The sequence below is a fragment of the Enoplosus armatus genome, chromosome 1 (genome assembly GCF_043641665.1).
Source record: "Enoplosus armatus isolate fEnoArm2 chromosome 1, fEnoArm2.hap1, whole genome shotgun sequence".
Taxonomy (NCBI): Eukaryota; Metazoa; Chordata; class Actinopteri; order Centrarchiformes; family Enoplosidae; genus Enoplosus; species Enoplosus armatus.
In genome coordinates this window covers 31,070,566-31,084,612 of record NC_092180.1, presented here as the reverse complement: position 1 = coordinate 31,084,612, position 14,047 = coordinate 31,070,566, and the positions used below count along the sequence as shown (strand labels likewise).

The following is a 14,047-nucleotide window of genomic DNA, read 5'->3' as shown; positions in this document are numbered from 1 at the left end:
TTTTTAAAAACACATTTCAAGTTTCATGAAAATACCCGGGTTTATCATGCAGAAGAGTACTTTACCTTCAGCCAAAGGAATAAACTACCCTTCCTCGCGTCACAAAGCACTGCTACACATACGGCATATCCCTTTAACATTCAAACGAATGGATTGCTTTTGATCTTTAGACCTCTGCAGTGACATTACTGTGGTGGACTTTTCAATGATTGATTGATCTGTTGGATTGTCAGGCTGCTGTGAATGTTAGGGAGACAGCATGTTCAAGATTTAATGCTTTGTAACTTTGCAGAACTGCCAGTCCATCAAAGTTGTACATGCCGTTAGCATCCGTCGGGTGGAACAGTGGGTGGTGAGGGGTTAATGTGTATGTGATGGAGGCTGCTAGCAAGTCTTCAAAAAAACAAAACAACTCTAGAGCATCTGTGTCACGGGCTGGGATCATTCACACCTATCATCTTGTAATCTGCAATCTGAACTCTTCACTCCATCGTCTTCACTGCCTCGTCAGCCTCCAGCTCAGCGGCTGACACCTCCTGTTTCTCCTCCTCTGCTGCGGGATCTGGGTACAGGGTGGAGGTGTTGCCGTCTTTCCACGAGAGCACGACGTTTCCCGCTTTGAGGTCGCTCACCTCCCCGTTGGCTGAGGAGGGATTGTTTCCCTGCAGCTGCCGCTCAAGTGACGGTGACGGTTTGCTGCTGCTGTCGTCTTGGAGAGGTGAAATGACCAGCAGCTCCTCACCTTCGCTCTTCAGAGCTGCAGCAGCCGCTGCCTTGTACGTTGCAATCTTTTTTCTGTTCCTGATGGAAACAGACAGGAAACTCTCTCACTCAGCAGCCCTTTAAATTATAAAATTTATACATTTTCCTACGAGTGTCACTATGAAATTGTCATTGCATAACTTCAGGTCATACTTGTTGGCCATGGCTCCCATTCCCAGCAGCAGAAAACCAACAAGTAGGCAGACAAAGGCCAGTCCCAGCAGCACAAACTTCCATGTGGTCGCTGCAACAGGAAGAAGACATCACTCTGGTCGACATACAGCTCATATGATAATATCAATATAGTGCTTTACAGTCAATACAACAACAGCAAGAGGCTGCAGGGGGCAGGTAGTACACGAGTATCCTGCTCATGATCAAGGTTTTGAGATGATCCTGTTTAAGATTATGTGTTTTGGAGGATCCTGCTTATGATCAGGGTTTTGCAGGATCCTGCTTATGATCAAGGGTTTTGGAGGATCTTGCTTATGATCAAGGGTTTTGGAGGATCCTGCTTATGATCAAGTGTTTCGGAGGATCCTGCTAATGATCAGGGTTTTGGAGGATCCTGCTAATGATCAGGGTTTTGGAGGATCCTGCTTATGATTATGTGTTTTGGAGGATCCTGCTAATGATATGGGTTTTGCAGGATCCTGCTTATGATCAAGTGTTTTGGAGGATCCTGCTTATGATCAAGTGTATTGGAGGATCCTGCTTATGATCAGGGTTTTGCAGGATCCTGCTTATGATCAAGGGTTTTGGAGGATCCTGCTTATGATCAAGTGTTTTGGAGGATCCTGCTTATGATCAAGTGTATTGGAGGATCCTGCTTATGATCAGGGTTTTGGAGGATCCTGCTTAAGATCAGGCTTTTGGAGGATCCTGCTTATGATCAAGGGTTTTGGAGGATCTTGCTTATGATCAAGGGTTTTGGAGGATCCTGCTTATGATCAAGTGTTTCGGAGGATCCTGCTAATGATCAGGGTTTTGGAGGATCCTGCTCATGATTAGGGTTTTGGGGGATCCTGCTAATGATCAGGGTTTCGGAGGATCCTGCTAATGATCAGGCTTTTGGAGGATCCTGCTTATGATCAAGGGTTTTAGAGGATCCTACTAATGATCAGGGTTTTGCAGGATCCTGCTTATGATCAAGGGTTTTGGAGGATCTTGCTTATGATCAAGGGTTTTGGAGGATCCTGCTTATGATCAAGTGTTTCGGAGGATCCTGCTAATGATCAGGGTTTTGGAGGATCCTGCTCATGATCAAGTGTATTGGAGGATCCTGCTTATGGTCAGGGTTTTGCAGGATCCTGCTTATGATCAAGTGTTTTGGAGGATCCTGCTTATGATCAAGTGTATTGGAGGATCCTGCTTATGATCAGGGTTTTGCAGGATCCTGCTTATGATCAAGGGTTTTGGAGGATCCTGCTTATGATCAAGGGTTTTGGAGGATCCTGCTTAAGATCAGGCTTTTGGAGGATCTTGCTTATGATCAAGGGTTTTGGAGGATCCTGCTTATGATCAAGGGTTTTGGAGGATCCTTCTAATGATCAGGGTTTTGCAGGATCCTGCTTATGATCAAGGGTTTTGGAGGATCTTGCTTATGATCAAGGGTTTTGGAGGATCCTGCTTATGATCAAGTGTTTCGGAGGATCCTGCTAATGATCAGGGTTTTGGAGGATCCTGCTTATCATCAGGGTTTTGGGGGATCCTGCTAATGACCAGGGTTTTGGAGGATCCTGCTAATGATCAGGGTTTTGGAGGATCCTGCTTATGATCAGGGTTGTGGGGGATCCTGCTAATGATCAGGGTTTTGGAGGATCCTGCTTATGATTATGTGTTTTGGAGGATCCTGCTAATGATATGGGTTTTGGAGGATCCTGCTTATGATCAAGTGTTTTGGAGGATCCTGCTTATGGTCAAGTTTTGAGAGGATCCTACTTATGATCAGGTGGTTAAGTGTTGCGCATGTAAACATCTTATCCTGGTCTCAGAAACCTGGAGGTGCTACCTGAAATACTCTGCTATAAACCAGGATACTGTGGCCGGTAAAAACCTGATCAGGTTTCTGACCATTCTCTACTACAGAACATAGTGGCCGAGATGGTGAGAAACCAAGACACACTTGAACACAAGCGTAAATCAGAAACAGGGAGATCAATAACCAGGTTCCTCGTGTTCCATGTAAACATCAGATCCTGAATATGATCAGAACCGAGATGAGACTCAAAAGCTGATACCAGTGCACGTTCTAAAAGATACCAGTCAGCAGAATGAGAATTTGTTTGTTTTCATATTCCTTTACTGAAGAAGGAATGTGTGATGTGGAAACTTCAGGTTACTAACACTGAGAATTAGTAACCAGTCTTACTCATATCATTTACATACAGTTTATGAAACGGACAAATCTCCATAAAAAAAGTGAGAGATTAAAATTTCTTGTGTAGCCTATTTCAACATGTACAGATGTTTCACTCTTTATAGTAAAAATGAAATGGTGACGATCTAGCGCTGTTTGGTTCTGTCTCATCCACTGTGTGTTAGACAGTCCCAGATGGTCCCATATTAAGCTCAGGGAGGTGGCTGTGATCCGCTCTTCATCAGAGGTGGGATGGTTAACCAGACGTACATTATCCAAACCAACCAGTTAGCCCTCATCCTTAAAGTCTTTTCTATTGTAAACTGAAAAATATGAATGAAAACACTTCTGATAAATCACAACTCTCAAGTTGCAAACAACTTGGGTTAGGGTTAGTTGAGTCCTTGATGTAGGCTGGCAGGGTCTGGACAAAGGGCTTTATGAAAAAGTCCACAAACCACAGGGTGCTTGCAATATAGAAAATTAAAATCTGTTTTTTTGCTCCAACTTATAAATGACTCACCTTTGTGTCAAAGTTTTCGAGCGTGGAATCGGCTCATTGTTGCTCTTTGTAGCTGTTGGAGGGAGGAAAAAAACCACCTGTCAAGTACCAGTCGTGTGTGATTTCTGCCCTCCAGCTTTAGGGGGCAGTGATGAGCCCAATAAGTCTTGACACACCACAATGAGGTGAAGAAGATGCCACACTAGAAAACTGAGTTGGACAAGTGACACAAAGGTGAGATTTATGATTTTTTTTAGTTTGTTTCCAACCTATATATTTTTTCAGTTTCACAAGAGAAAAGACTTGTTGTCTGACACCAGCTCCTGAACTTCAAAGAGCTGAAGCATCCAGACGTATAACCCTTACTCGTGTATTAAGAACAGGATCCATTGACTTCTCAGTAGCCTCTCTGAGGATCCGAGACTGCGCTCAGCCTCCCAGGAAACTAAATCTTGAGGCTGAACCCAACGAGTGATCAGCGAAACCTTAAAATCCTTCCTATATGACAGGTGGCTAACTGGCATTAGATGGCCTCTTTTATTAGCGCCAGCTGAGATCCTACAGGAGCTGCATTTGGAACAGCAGGCTGCACTTACGGTCCTCTGTGCGATAGAACCAGCGGAGGTACTCTTTCTGTTCCTCGGTCATGGCCGCCAGCTCGCCCGCCTGCTCCCCTGCAGCCTCAAACTCTTCTGGATCATCGGACGCCCTTCTGGATCCTGGAGGGAGAACGAGCACACAGTAATAAATGGAATGTAGAAATCAAATTTAAATTCAGGGCCTGCCGGCACAAGTCACCCAGATAGTGAAGAAAACAACCTTTCTGTTCCTAGTCCTCATTGACTTACTGAGTTTTTCCTGGCAGATGTCCCCCTCATCCAGAGATCTCCACTTTGAGTGTTTGCTGTCATGCGCGAGAATCAGACGCCGACCATCTATTGACAGCAGCATCGACGTGTTCCTGCTGATCAGTCTGTCCCTGTCACAGTCCCACATTAACCCCACCGCATCCACTTCCGGCCCCTGGCAGGACCGGGTCCGGACAGGCTCTCCCTGAATGGCCGACAAACATCTGGACGATGCAACACAAATCAGCATGCCCTGATCGATCCAGGTCCACTGCTGAGACTCCGAGTCCAGGTTGCACTTCTTCAGCAGGACTTCACCCGTGGCTGCCGAGTCCCCTAGACACAGGCTGCGCTGGGTGTTGTGGATCATGAACGCCCTCGCCCCTGCAGGTGTTGTGAGAGCGACGGGTTTGGATGAATTGACGCTGATATACAAGTCAGTTCTAAATGTGTCCGAATGAAGCATTAGCTTACCTGACAGGAGGGGAAACAGTAGGATCCAGGCATCAAGCATATCTACAGAGGATGGAGCAACACAACCTTTTCATTAAACCGCTCTTGAGTGACATGATGGTAGCCGCATAATACCAGCTACTTCAAACACATCATTGTCTCTGAAATATATCTACTTTCTTGTCAAAGGTTCAACAAAAAACACCTTGAGTGAATCTTATGTGAATGCTATTCCCTGCATTTATATATTTGTATCAATCTAGGAAATAACGTATTATAATAGACTTGGTCGGGCTTTTCAAAAGAATTGTGCTCGTCTCTGTCCTCTACTGCTGACTATAAATAATGAGAGCCATTCAAATCATTTTTTTCGCCGGGAACTGGAGTTTGCTGTAGTTTTCAGGGATGTTCGCAGCCCTGAGTATTGTCTACAGGCCCCCCTAGCCTCTATGTAGCCTGAGAGGCGAAACCCAGGGCATATACGAATGCGTGATTCAGTCGTTGCTGCTTATAAAGGGTGTGACTGAGAACAGTAACACAAGTGACCCACAGCCCATGAATACGTTAACAAGTGAGAAAGATTCTGTGACGAAACAAATCAAACTGAAATCGTCAAAGTTGGGGGGGGGGGGGGGGGGGGGTCTCTTCTGCTTTGATTTGCATCTGTCTTGTCATGCGCACTAGTATCCTTTCTGAAGAAAATTGCACTTTATTATTATGTTGAATTATTATCCAGCAAACTTTGATATAAGAACAGGGACACTTAAAGAGCAGTTTATTATTTACGGCTTAACTGCTTAAACTTAGTTACTCAACTTTAGTCACTTTCAGGTATTTTCTAATAAGTTCACGTGTGAATTGTTGTGGCCTGAGATCTGCAAATTTATGTGCTGATCTGTCGGCCAGGGTTTTTGTTTTGGGAGGGGGGACGCAATCACCTCTCAAGTCCTCAGCTGTGGTACTGTAGTCTGCATTACTTGCTCTGGAACCGTTAGTGGCACACTTAAACTACATGTGACCTTATCCAGTGGTGATGAGGACAGAAAGGATAAGCATAATAATATTAATAATAATAATAATAAATGTGTTTCCTCTCGATTAACCAGTCTGGTTCTATATTCACTGTAACACATTGCACTACACCATGCCAGCAGAATGCTGTGATGGAGGCAACTTCACCCTCCATAACTTAACATAAGCACACACACACACACACACACACGATACGTGAGTCAGCTAAAGTGGATATTATTAACAACCACAGACTTGACCAAAGTCATCACATCATTTTCGTCTCTTGTGTTCTTGCACGTATCAACGGGGGTTACTCACTTTCTGCGATGTTCTGTCTCTGGCTGAGATGAATGAGAAGGAGGGAAAGTCTGCGAGTTCAGCAGGACAGGCACGACAGAAAGCAAATCCCAAACGCCTTCCAAAGTTCACGGGGAGGAGCCCGCAGATCGTTTTCATTACTCCGCTCCTCTTCTCGACACTGAACTGCCATCATGAGCACAGAGGCCCCACTGCATAAGACATTATGCGCTCACTGTGGAGGAGAGTCTCTTTTATTGCTCTCATTTCTGTCCTCTGCGAGTTGATCAGACATTCCATGTAATTTGCACAATCGGGAAACTTGGTTTTGAAGGCTCCGCAGCTCCTTTGCGAAAGTTAATATCACGTGTGGGCATTACATTACATTTTCGGGCCTTTGACCTTGTGTCTTGGTTACTGTTTAGACAGCCTCGCAGTAACCTTGTGTCTTCTGTTTGTGAGAGTCCGTGACTCATGGGTCAAAAACCTACACATACACACACACACACACACACACACACACACACACACAGGGTTTTATTTTTATAGTAGGGGAGTGGAGAGGTGAATAACCTCTGTGTCGCTGAAGAAAGGACCAGGACTGCAACAGTATCTGTTTTCATCTGATGTTTGCAGAGCCAGTGAATGCTGCGACGAACAAGTAAAGCCGGTGTGTAACACAGATCACACAATAAATGCAAATGTTTGCCAGCATGGTGGTCAGTGTTCCAGCTCCCTCTGCTGGATACTTTGACTCACTGCACACTGGGGGAAGTGCTGCTACACTATTCCCTGCATTTGTTACCTGCAAAAGATGCGATTTAAAATGCTGAAAATATTTACAGGGAATCATTCGAACACAACGGCCTCCGTTTGTCTTGTGAAAGGATTTCATTGACAAAGCGAAAATCAATCAATGGCACCTCCTTCAGTTGAAATAGACGTTTTCCCCTTTTCCATTCAAAAATCATTTTGCTGTATTTGTTTGGGTTTATTGACTACATTTTTATATAGTTCGTGGTCAGAAGCTTTATAAAGATGGAGACAGGATTTCAAACATTAGAAACTAGCAACTAAAAAAAAACAAACAAGAAAATTAAATCACACGAACGACAAGAAGTTGTTTCCTTCCGTACTGCACAGAGAAAGTTTAGAGAAAGTAGTGTGCGCACAGGAAAATGAAGTATAGTGAAAACAGGCCTGTGTTTATCTCTGCTTCTCTAGGTGTTAGCTGGATGTGTAACCTGTGTGCACGTGTAGTAGTAACACAGAACAGCTGATCCTGAACACACTTAATGTTTGAGCCTGCGTCTGGGAACTGTTGGGTCTCTGTAGTAACATTATAAAGAGTCGGTCTAGACCTGCTCTATTTTGTAAAGTGTCATGAGATGACTTTGTTGTGATTTGGCGCTATATAAATAAAATTGAATTGAATTGAATTGAATTGGAGGACAATATTGCCCCGCAATGCAATGTAGAAAGTTTTCAACCTTTTGTCAGGTCTGATTGGCAGTTTCTTTCCATCTGACGGCACATGTATTATTTCCCGTTAGTATAAACTATATTGATTTCTTGTATACTTTGTGTGAAACAGTGTAGGGGAGAACCAGCTACCAAAGGAACACTAAAAGTTATAGCGTGTTCTACCAATGCCAGGAGTTTTTGTACAAATGTGGAACGACTTTGGTATAATTTGAATTACTGTTTTTGTTCAAAAATGTCGGACAATTTTCACTCTCAATTAAATTTTATTCATATAGCGCCAAATCACAACAAAAGTCATCTCATGAAACTTAACATATAGAGCAGGTCTAGATCGACTCTTTACAATGTTATTACAGAGACCCAACAGGTCCCAACAATGACTCCTGACAGTTACACCTGACTTGCTTATATACTGAAAAAACTGTAGATAACAGAACAAAAATAATATTGCTTGAGGGAACTTACTTGCTTAAAACTCTGCAAAAGTATGACGTATCCGCGCATTTTTTCGCGGTTGTGGTAAGTGTTGCATGCTGTACGTGCTGACGCAGTTAAGCATATCATTACTTTCGTCTTGTGTTACTTTCGTACCATTTCTCCCCTAAGATAGTGCCCTCTACAGACAGATAGCAGTAACTACCGAAGCAGTGAAGTAAAAACAAAAAAAAATAATTGTGCAGCATAGATATTCACAACAGAAAATCATAGTATATACTGTACATAGTATGTAGATTGTAAAACGTAAGTGAGGGTGATGCATCCAGGAGGACACTACGCAGGCTCTGAGTCTGTTGAGAGCTGCTTGCGAGGGGACCCAAGTGCAGAACACGGACCATGGAGGCAGATAAAGGGTGTTGCAGGTTTTATTGCAGGAGGAGTTACTGAAGATCAGGGCGAGTGTGAGGAAGCAGGGGCAAGCTGACGGGATTCTTCCTGGAGCACAGGGAGCAATGGGGAGCCATGATAACAAGCAAACTAGGAGAGAGGGAGAGAAGGGGAGAGGCTGAATCTCCTGGGGGACGAAGAGAGGGGTCCCAGGACGGCTGATGGTCCAGCACAGATACATACATAACTCATTTTGACCAGGAGAAGTGCCTCACTGAGATTGCAGGTGTGTCCTTGTCCATTTTAACTACATTGTTTAAGAGCAATTTTTTTGATTTATTCATGTTGAAATCAATATAACACATTCATTTGCTATTCAATACTTTTAAGTATGTGATTTCAAGGTAGCTTAACCACCAAAATCACGTTCACTCTAGTGAAAAGCTGAGATGGCGGCTGCTGAGAGCTTCAGCAGGTTTATTTCTCCATCATGATCTCATGTGCGATGGGAAATCAGACTTCCAGCTCGGCATTTACTGATGGAACCTGCAACTGAAGCCATGTTGGATCACTTCCACTTCTCCAAGTGAGATATGGAGGTAGCCTATTTGAGGAAAACGGTCATCTATTTAGAACACCCTGATAAATAAAACAGGAGCAAGTGATGCTCTCTTTGAAGGCCATCCTACATTCTGCTGTGATTCCGAGAGCCACATTAATGTAAACGTAGTAAACTAGCTATGCATCATAGTCTCTATCTCTTGTGTTTTTTCTGAGCCAGATGATGGGTTTTCTTAATTCTCCTTTTTCTGTTTTCGTGAATGATTTTACAGCGAAAGTTATTTGAACCGTTCAAAAACAAAACTACCAATAATACAATTATTACGGGCTGTGGCTACATTCAGATTAAGTGAATAAACCAGGCGATGGACTCTCAGGTCCCTTTTTTGAAAAATGTCAACTTTTCTCATTCAGTTTTTCCACTCAAAACTCCGCAAAACCACCAGTAAATCTAGATTTCATCCCATCAGTTGTCCACGTGGGGTCAGCCCCGATCATGTGGTACCCCCCCCCCCCCACCCAACTTTAACTTTCTGGATGGAGTTAGAGCCGTTGTTATACGTCCCACCCTTTGGCAGCCCACCAGGACCAACAAATATTCCACCACTGACCCAATTAACGGGATTTATTACTTAAAGACAAACAACCAAAACACTAAATAAAGACGACCAAAAAGGCACAAAGTCAAAACATAAGCAACACAACAAAAACAAGAATCCCAGGCTGAGAAGCAGCACAAGCAGCACAAGCAGCACTCCCAGCACTCCCAGCACTCCCAGCCCAGAAGCCTCTCTCGCGATGCTGGTAAGGCTCCTTTTATACACATGCCCAGGCCAGGTGCACCTCACATACAGCCGTAACACCGTTATATTCAAAGATGTGTTCTTGTGCAGTCATTTGGTACATACAAGTCCTTTTGAATATCTCTCTGTTACACTAAATGACAGTGCTAAAACTATTCTGAAATATGCCGAAATATTACATTACATTACATTACATTTTTTGATGACTTTTCAGAATTGTTTTCCATCATTGTAGCTGATTTTGACCGTGTGATTATTACTGGGGAGTTTAACATTCATGTTGATAACTCAAATGATAAGAATGCTTAAGAACTTTCCTTGACTCTCTCAGCATGTAAAAGAGCCCACTCACAACAAAGGCCATACACTGGACCCGGTTATCTCCGATGTCATGGTCCCTGATGCTGCACTATCTGATCATTGCTGTGTTTTGTTTGACATGACTGTGGACACTCGCACTAGGTCTGAAACAGTAAAAAACCCCGATATATATATATATGAGTGAATACAATCTCCATCATGCCCTCCTCTCTGTCTCTGTCAACGTCTGTCGATGATCCTCCGGACAATTTTAATTCTAAAATGTCAAGTGTCATTGATGAAACTGCCCCAGTTAGAGCCAAAGTCACTTCTGGCGAGCATACGGCACCTTGGAGGGACGCCCCACAGGTCAAACTTCAGGAAAGAAACTGTCGGAAAAGCAGGGGTGTAAATGGCGGAAAACTACACTCCAGATTCTCAATGATCTCTACAGAAGAGTCTCCACCAATACCGTTTAGAGCTGAAAAAACCAGGGACAATCATTCCTGTCTGAGATCATTAGTTCAGGGGATAATAATGCACGAATAGTTTGCCACTGTGGATAAACTCACCAACCCACGAGTACATTGTGAATGCAGTGAACATGAGGAAAGAAAGTACAAAAGACAATGACTGCTTGCATTTGAGAATTGTTTATAGGTCGAGAAGACTTTGAGAAGCCACGTGTCTGCCTGCCTCATTCGTTTTCCTGTTTTCTCAGGCTCTTTCAAACTGAGACCTGTAACACATTTATTAGTAAAATTATTGAGAAAGTTGTCTTTAGACAACTCAGCAACTGTGTCACTGCAGACTCAGAGACAGAATTCTCTGTCCTTGTGTTATTGGACCTTACTGCGGCTTTTCGATACCGACAAATTAAACACTGGTTTGATCTCTCTCAATGAATTGGTTCAAGTCCTACCTTCAAGACAGAGACCATTTTGTATCAATTGGCAGCTACACATCAGAGCGTCTCCCAACAACGTGTGGAGTTCCGCAAGGGTCAATTCTCGGACCTCTTGTTATTCAATCTTGAATTCAGAGTTCATTGCAGGGCAAACCTTTTGTTGTGAAAGAAATGCAGGCACTCAGCAGACAGACTGGAGCAGGTTTCTCTCAGAAGGTTCCTCTCTTTTGAAGTTGGCTGGATGCTGGCCTTTGGCCCCTTCTTTGTGGTTCGTAGATAGTCTGCTGTCAAGGGGGAGTGTCCGATGTCAATGGCACAACACTTTACAAGTTAAACTAAATCTCTCCTGTTTTAATTTCCCACATATGTTACGATAGATCCGTTGACCACATGATATCACCCTGATTGTATTTGATAGACTGTGTCACTGCAGACTCAGAGACCACAATTGTCACACAACATCTGTCATTATGGCTTGTGAGGTCGCACATAAAATGACCACATGCTTCTATGAATCAACAGTGGGGTCCAAAAGTCTGAGACCACATTGAAGATCTCAGATATTTTCACACAAACCTGGAAAGTTTGAGGATTCAGAAACATTTAAAAACCCAAAAAGTTATGACATGTAAAATAAAAAAAGAAATATTTTGAGTCTTCACTATTTTTAGGTCAGCAATTAATTTCAAGCAAATTTGGGGCATTGACCAACTTGACTCCTTTGTACAAAAGGTCAGATTTCGTTGAGTTGTATCCCTTCCATCAAAGCATGCATTCAGACGACAATCAAATGGATTTGATCTACTCATTGGAGGCTTGTTCAAGTAACGCTAACAGCCGGTGTTCACCTGTTATAAATATGGCTGTGCCTCAAGTTTCCAGCAGATCTTTGCTTACTAAGTAGCATTGTGATAGTGGAGGGTTAGAGGCCAAACGCTTGGGGTGGGCTAAGAAATACCAGCATTTTACTGATGAATCGAAGTTTGAGATTTATGGCAGTAACAGAAGGGTGTATGTAAGGAGACGAACAGGGGAGAGAATGATACCGCAGTGAAACATGATGGTGGAAATATTCAAGTCTGGGGGAGTTTTGCCTACTCTGGAGTTGGACACCTGCACCGAATCAACTACACCCTGACCAAGGAGAAGTACCACTCCATTCTTCAGAGACATGCTATACCCTCTGACTTGCATCTTTGTGGAGAGGGATTCATACTGCAGCAGGATAATGACCCCAAACACACCTCAAAGCTTTGCAAGAACTACTTGAAGACCAAAGAAGACCCTAACCCGAGTCCTGACTGTCATGGACTTTCCTCCACAGTCATCTGACCTCAACCCCATAGAACTATTTATGGGGACACTTGAAGATGTCTCGAGAAGCTCTTTGGAACATTGTCAAATCATGCTGGGATAACATGGGTCATCAGGTTTTGCACAAACTTGTAGAGTCCATGCCAGCTCGAGTGCATGCCGTCATTAAAGCAAAAGGGGGGCATCATATCAAATACTAAGATTTTCTGAAATTCCTGAACATTTTTCAAAGATTCAACTTTTCACTCAAATTGTTAATCTGATATTACCATTTGTAATGAAAAAAAAAATAGTATTACATACGTGTCCCCCAGTATTGTGGTACTCTACCAAAGGAATGTGCATTTCTCCTCTCCCTGAGGGAGTGTTTAAGGTAGGGTGGGGGGGGGGCGGTCCTCACGCACTCTCTGCGGGTAATTGTGTTGGGCAGAATTTACATTTCAACTTGCATTTTGTCCAATTATAACCTATGACCAATTTACTGGTTATATAAATGTGTATAAACCCATTGCCTGTACCTCTTACAGATAGCAGATATCTGTTCCTATTCAGTTTCTCTTGTTTCTGTATCAAAATCGGATGGATAAATGGATGCATTTATACAATGTAAAATTGGAGTCATCACGACTACATTTTCTTATCTTATTTAATATGTGCTGGGTAAAAGTATTTTGTGGTCGCCTGTATGTACAAAGTATTGTGCATACACTGTAATTTGCGAGCTGTAATTTAAAGCATAGCAGGGAAAATCTTGCATGGACGCAATCAAAAAAGGTGAAAGAAAATACGAGATAAAAACTGATGTCTCAGCACATTTATTAGACTAGAATCTCTAAAATTCAAATGACCTAATTTATTGATCTATCCCTGAATTCCGTCCAACAATATTGATGAAATAAAATGGAAATACTGACACTATTGTTTTTAATTATTAATGAACACACACACACACACACAACAAGGGCCCTCCTGGGGAAATCAGATGCCTGTCTAAGAAGTTCCCTTCACCACCACTCATTTGTCTTTTTGTACACACACATGGACGTATGAGCCTACTTTCATGGTCTATTTCTGGGGACGAATGATCAGTTCCCAGTTAAACATACAGATATTAATCATGTCCTGCGTGTCTGCGGACCTCCAGTAATGCAGCTGAAAGCTTTTCATCGCTCTGTTCTGTCACCTGCCTGAACGCTTCTTTATGTAGCATATATCGTTCACACGCAGAAACACATATTTCTGTTTACTAGTAATCTGCTTGCTACTTATTTGTTTAATATTTCATCCAGTATAACGCCATCAAAACAATACCTTTCGGCCTGTCGTCTTACTCACTACACATTTCCATATTTTCAATTTTCGCCTCAGTTTTCGTTTGTTAAAGTGCGTATATGTGTGTGTGTGTGTGTGTGTTTGAACAGTGGGATTGTGACTGCAGTCATTCTAATCTATCACCTCAGTGTGAGCTGCAGAGAGGTGAGACATTTCTTAGGTCAGGGTGTTGGGGGAGGAGAACAGGGAATTAGTCTGGGGACAGAGCGTGAAGGAATTGTTTTAACGCACATGCACATCTGGAACTGTATCTATCTGTGAGTGTATTTTGTGTGATGAGATGTT

General features: G+C 42.9%; 1 protein-coding gene across 1 annotated transcript; it reads right to left on the bottom strand.

The window, feature by feature from the left end:
- Nucleotides 1-482: 482 nt before the first annotated feature.
- LOC139283520 (uncharacterized) lies at nucleotides 483-4,985 on the bottom strand. The gene is made up of 5 exons (XM_070903547.1): nucleotides 4,946-4,985; nucleotides 4,472-4,855; nucleotides 4,220-4,342; nucleotides 916-1,006; nucleotides 483-801 (listed from the first exon to the last, which is right to left on the bottom strand). Exons 1-5 carry the CDS (start codon nucleotides 4,983-4,985, stop codon nucleotides 483-485), a joined length of 957 nt encoding a protein of 318 aa, XP_070759648.1.
- Nucleotides 4,986-14,047: the final 9,062 nt, after the last annotated feature.

Excerpts from the sequence above, each read along its gene's own strand:
- LOC139283520 (XM_070903547.1), bottom strand. The coding sequence starts at position 4,985 with ATGCTTGATGCCTGGATCCTACTGTTTCCCCTCCTGTCAG. Across the intron at positions 4,856-4,945 it reads ACTGTTTCCCCTCCTGTCAG|GGGCGAGGGCGTTCATGATC; the intron begins GTAAGCTAATGC and ends CAACACCTGCAG. Across the intron at positions 802-915 it reads ATGGGAGCCATGGCCAACAA|GAACAGAAAAAAGATTGCAA; the intron begins GTATGACCTGAA and ends TGTTTCCATCAG.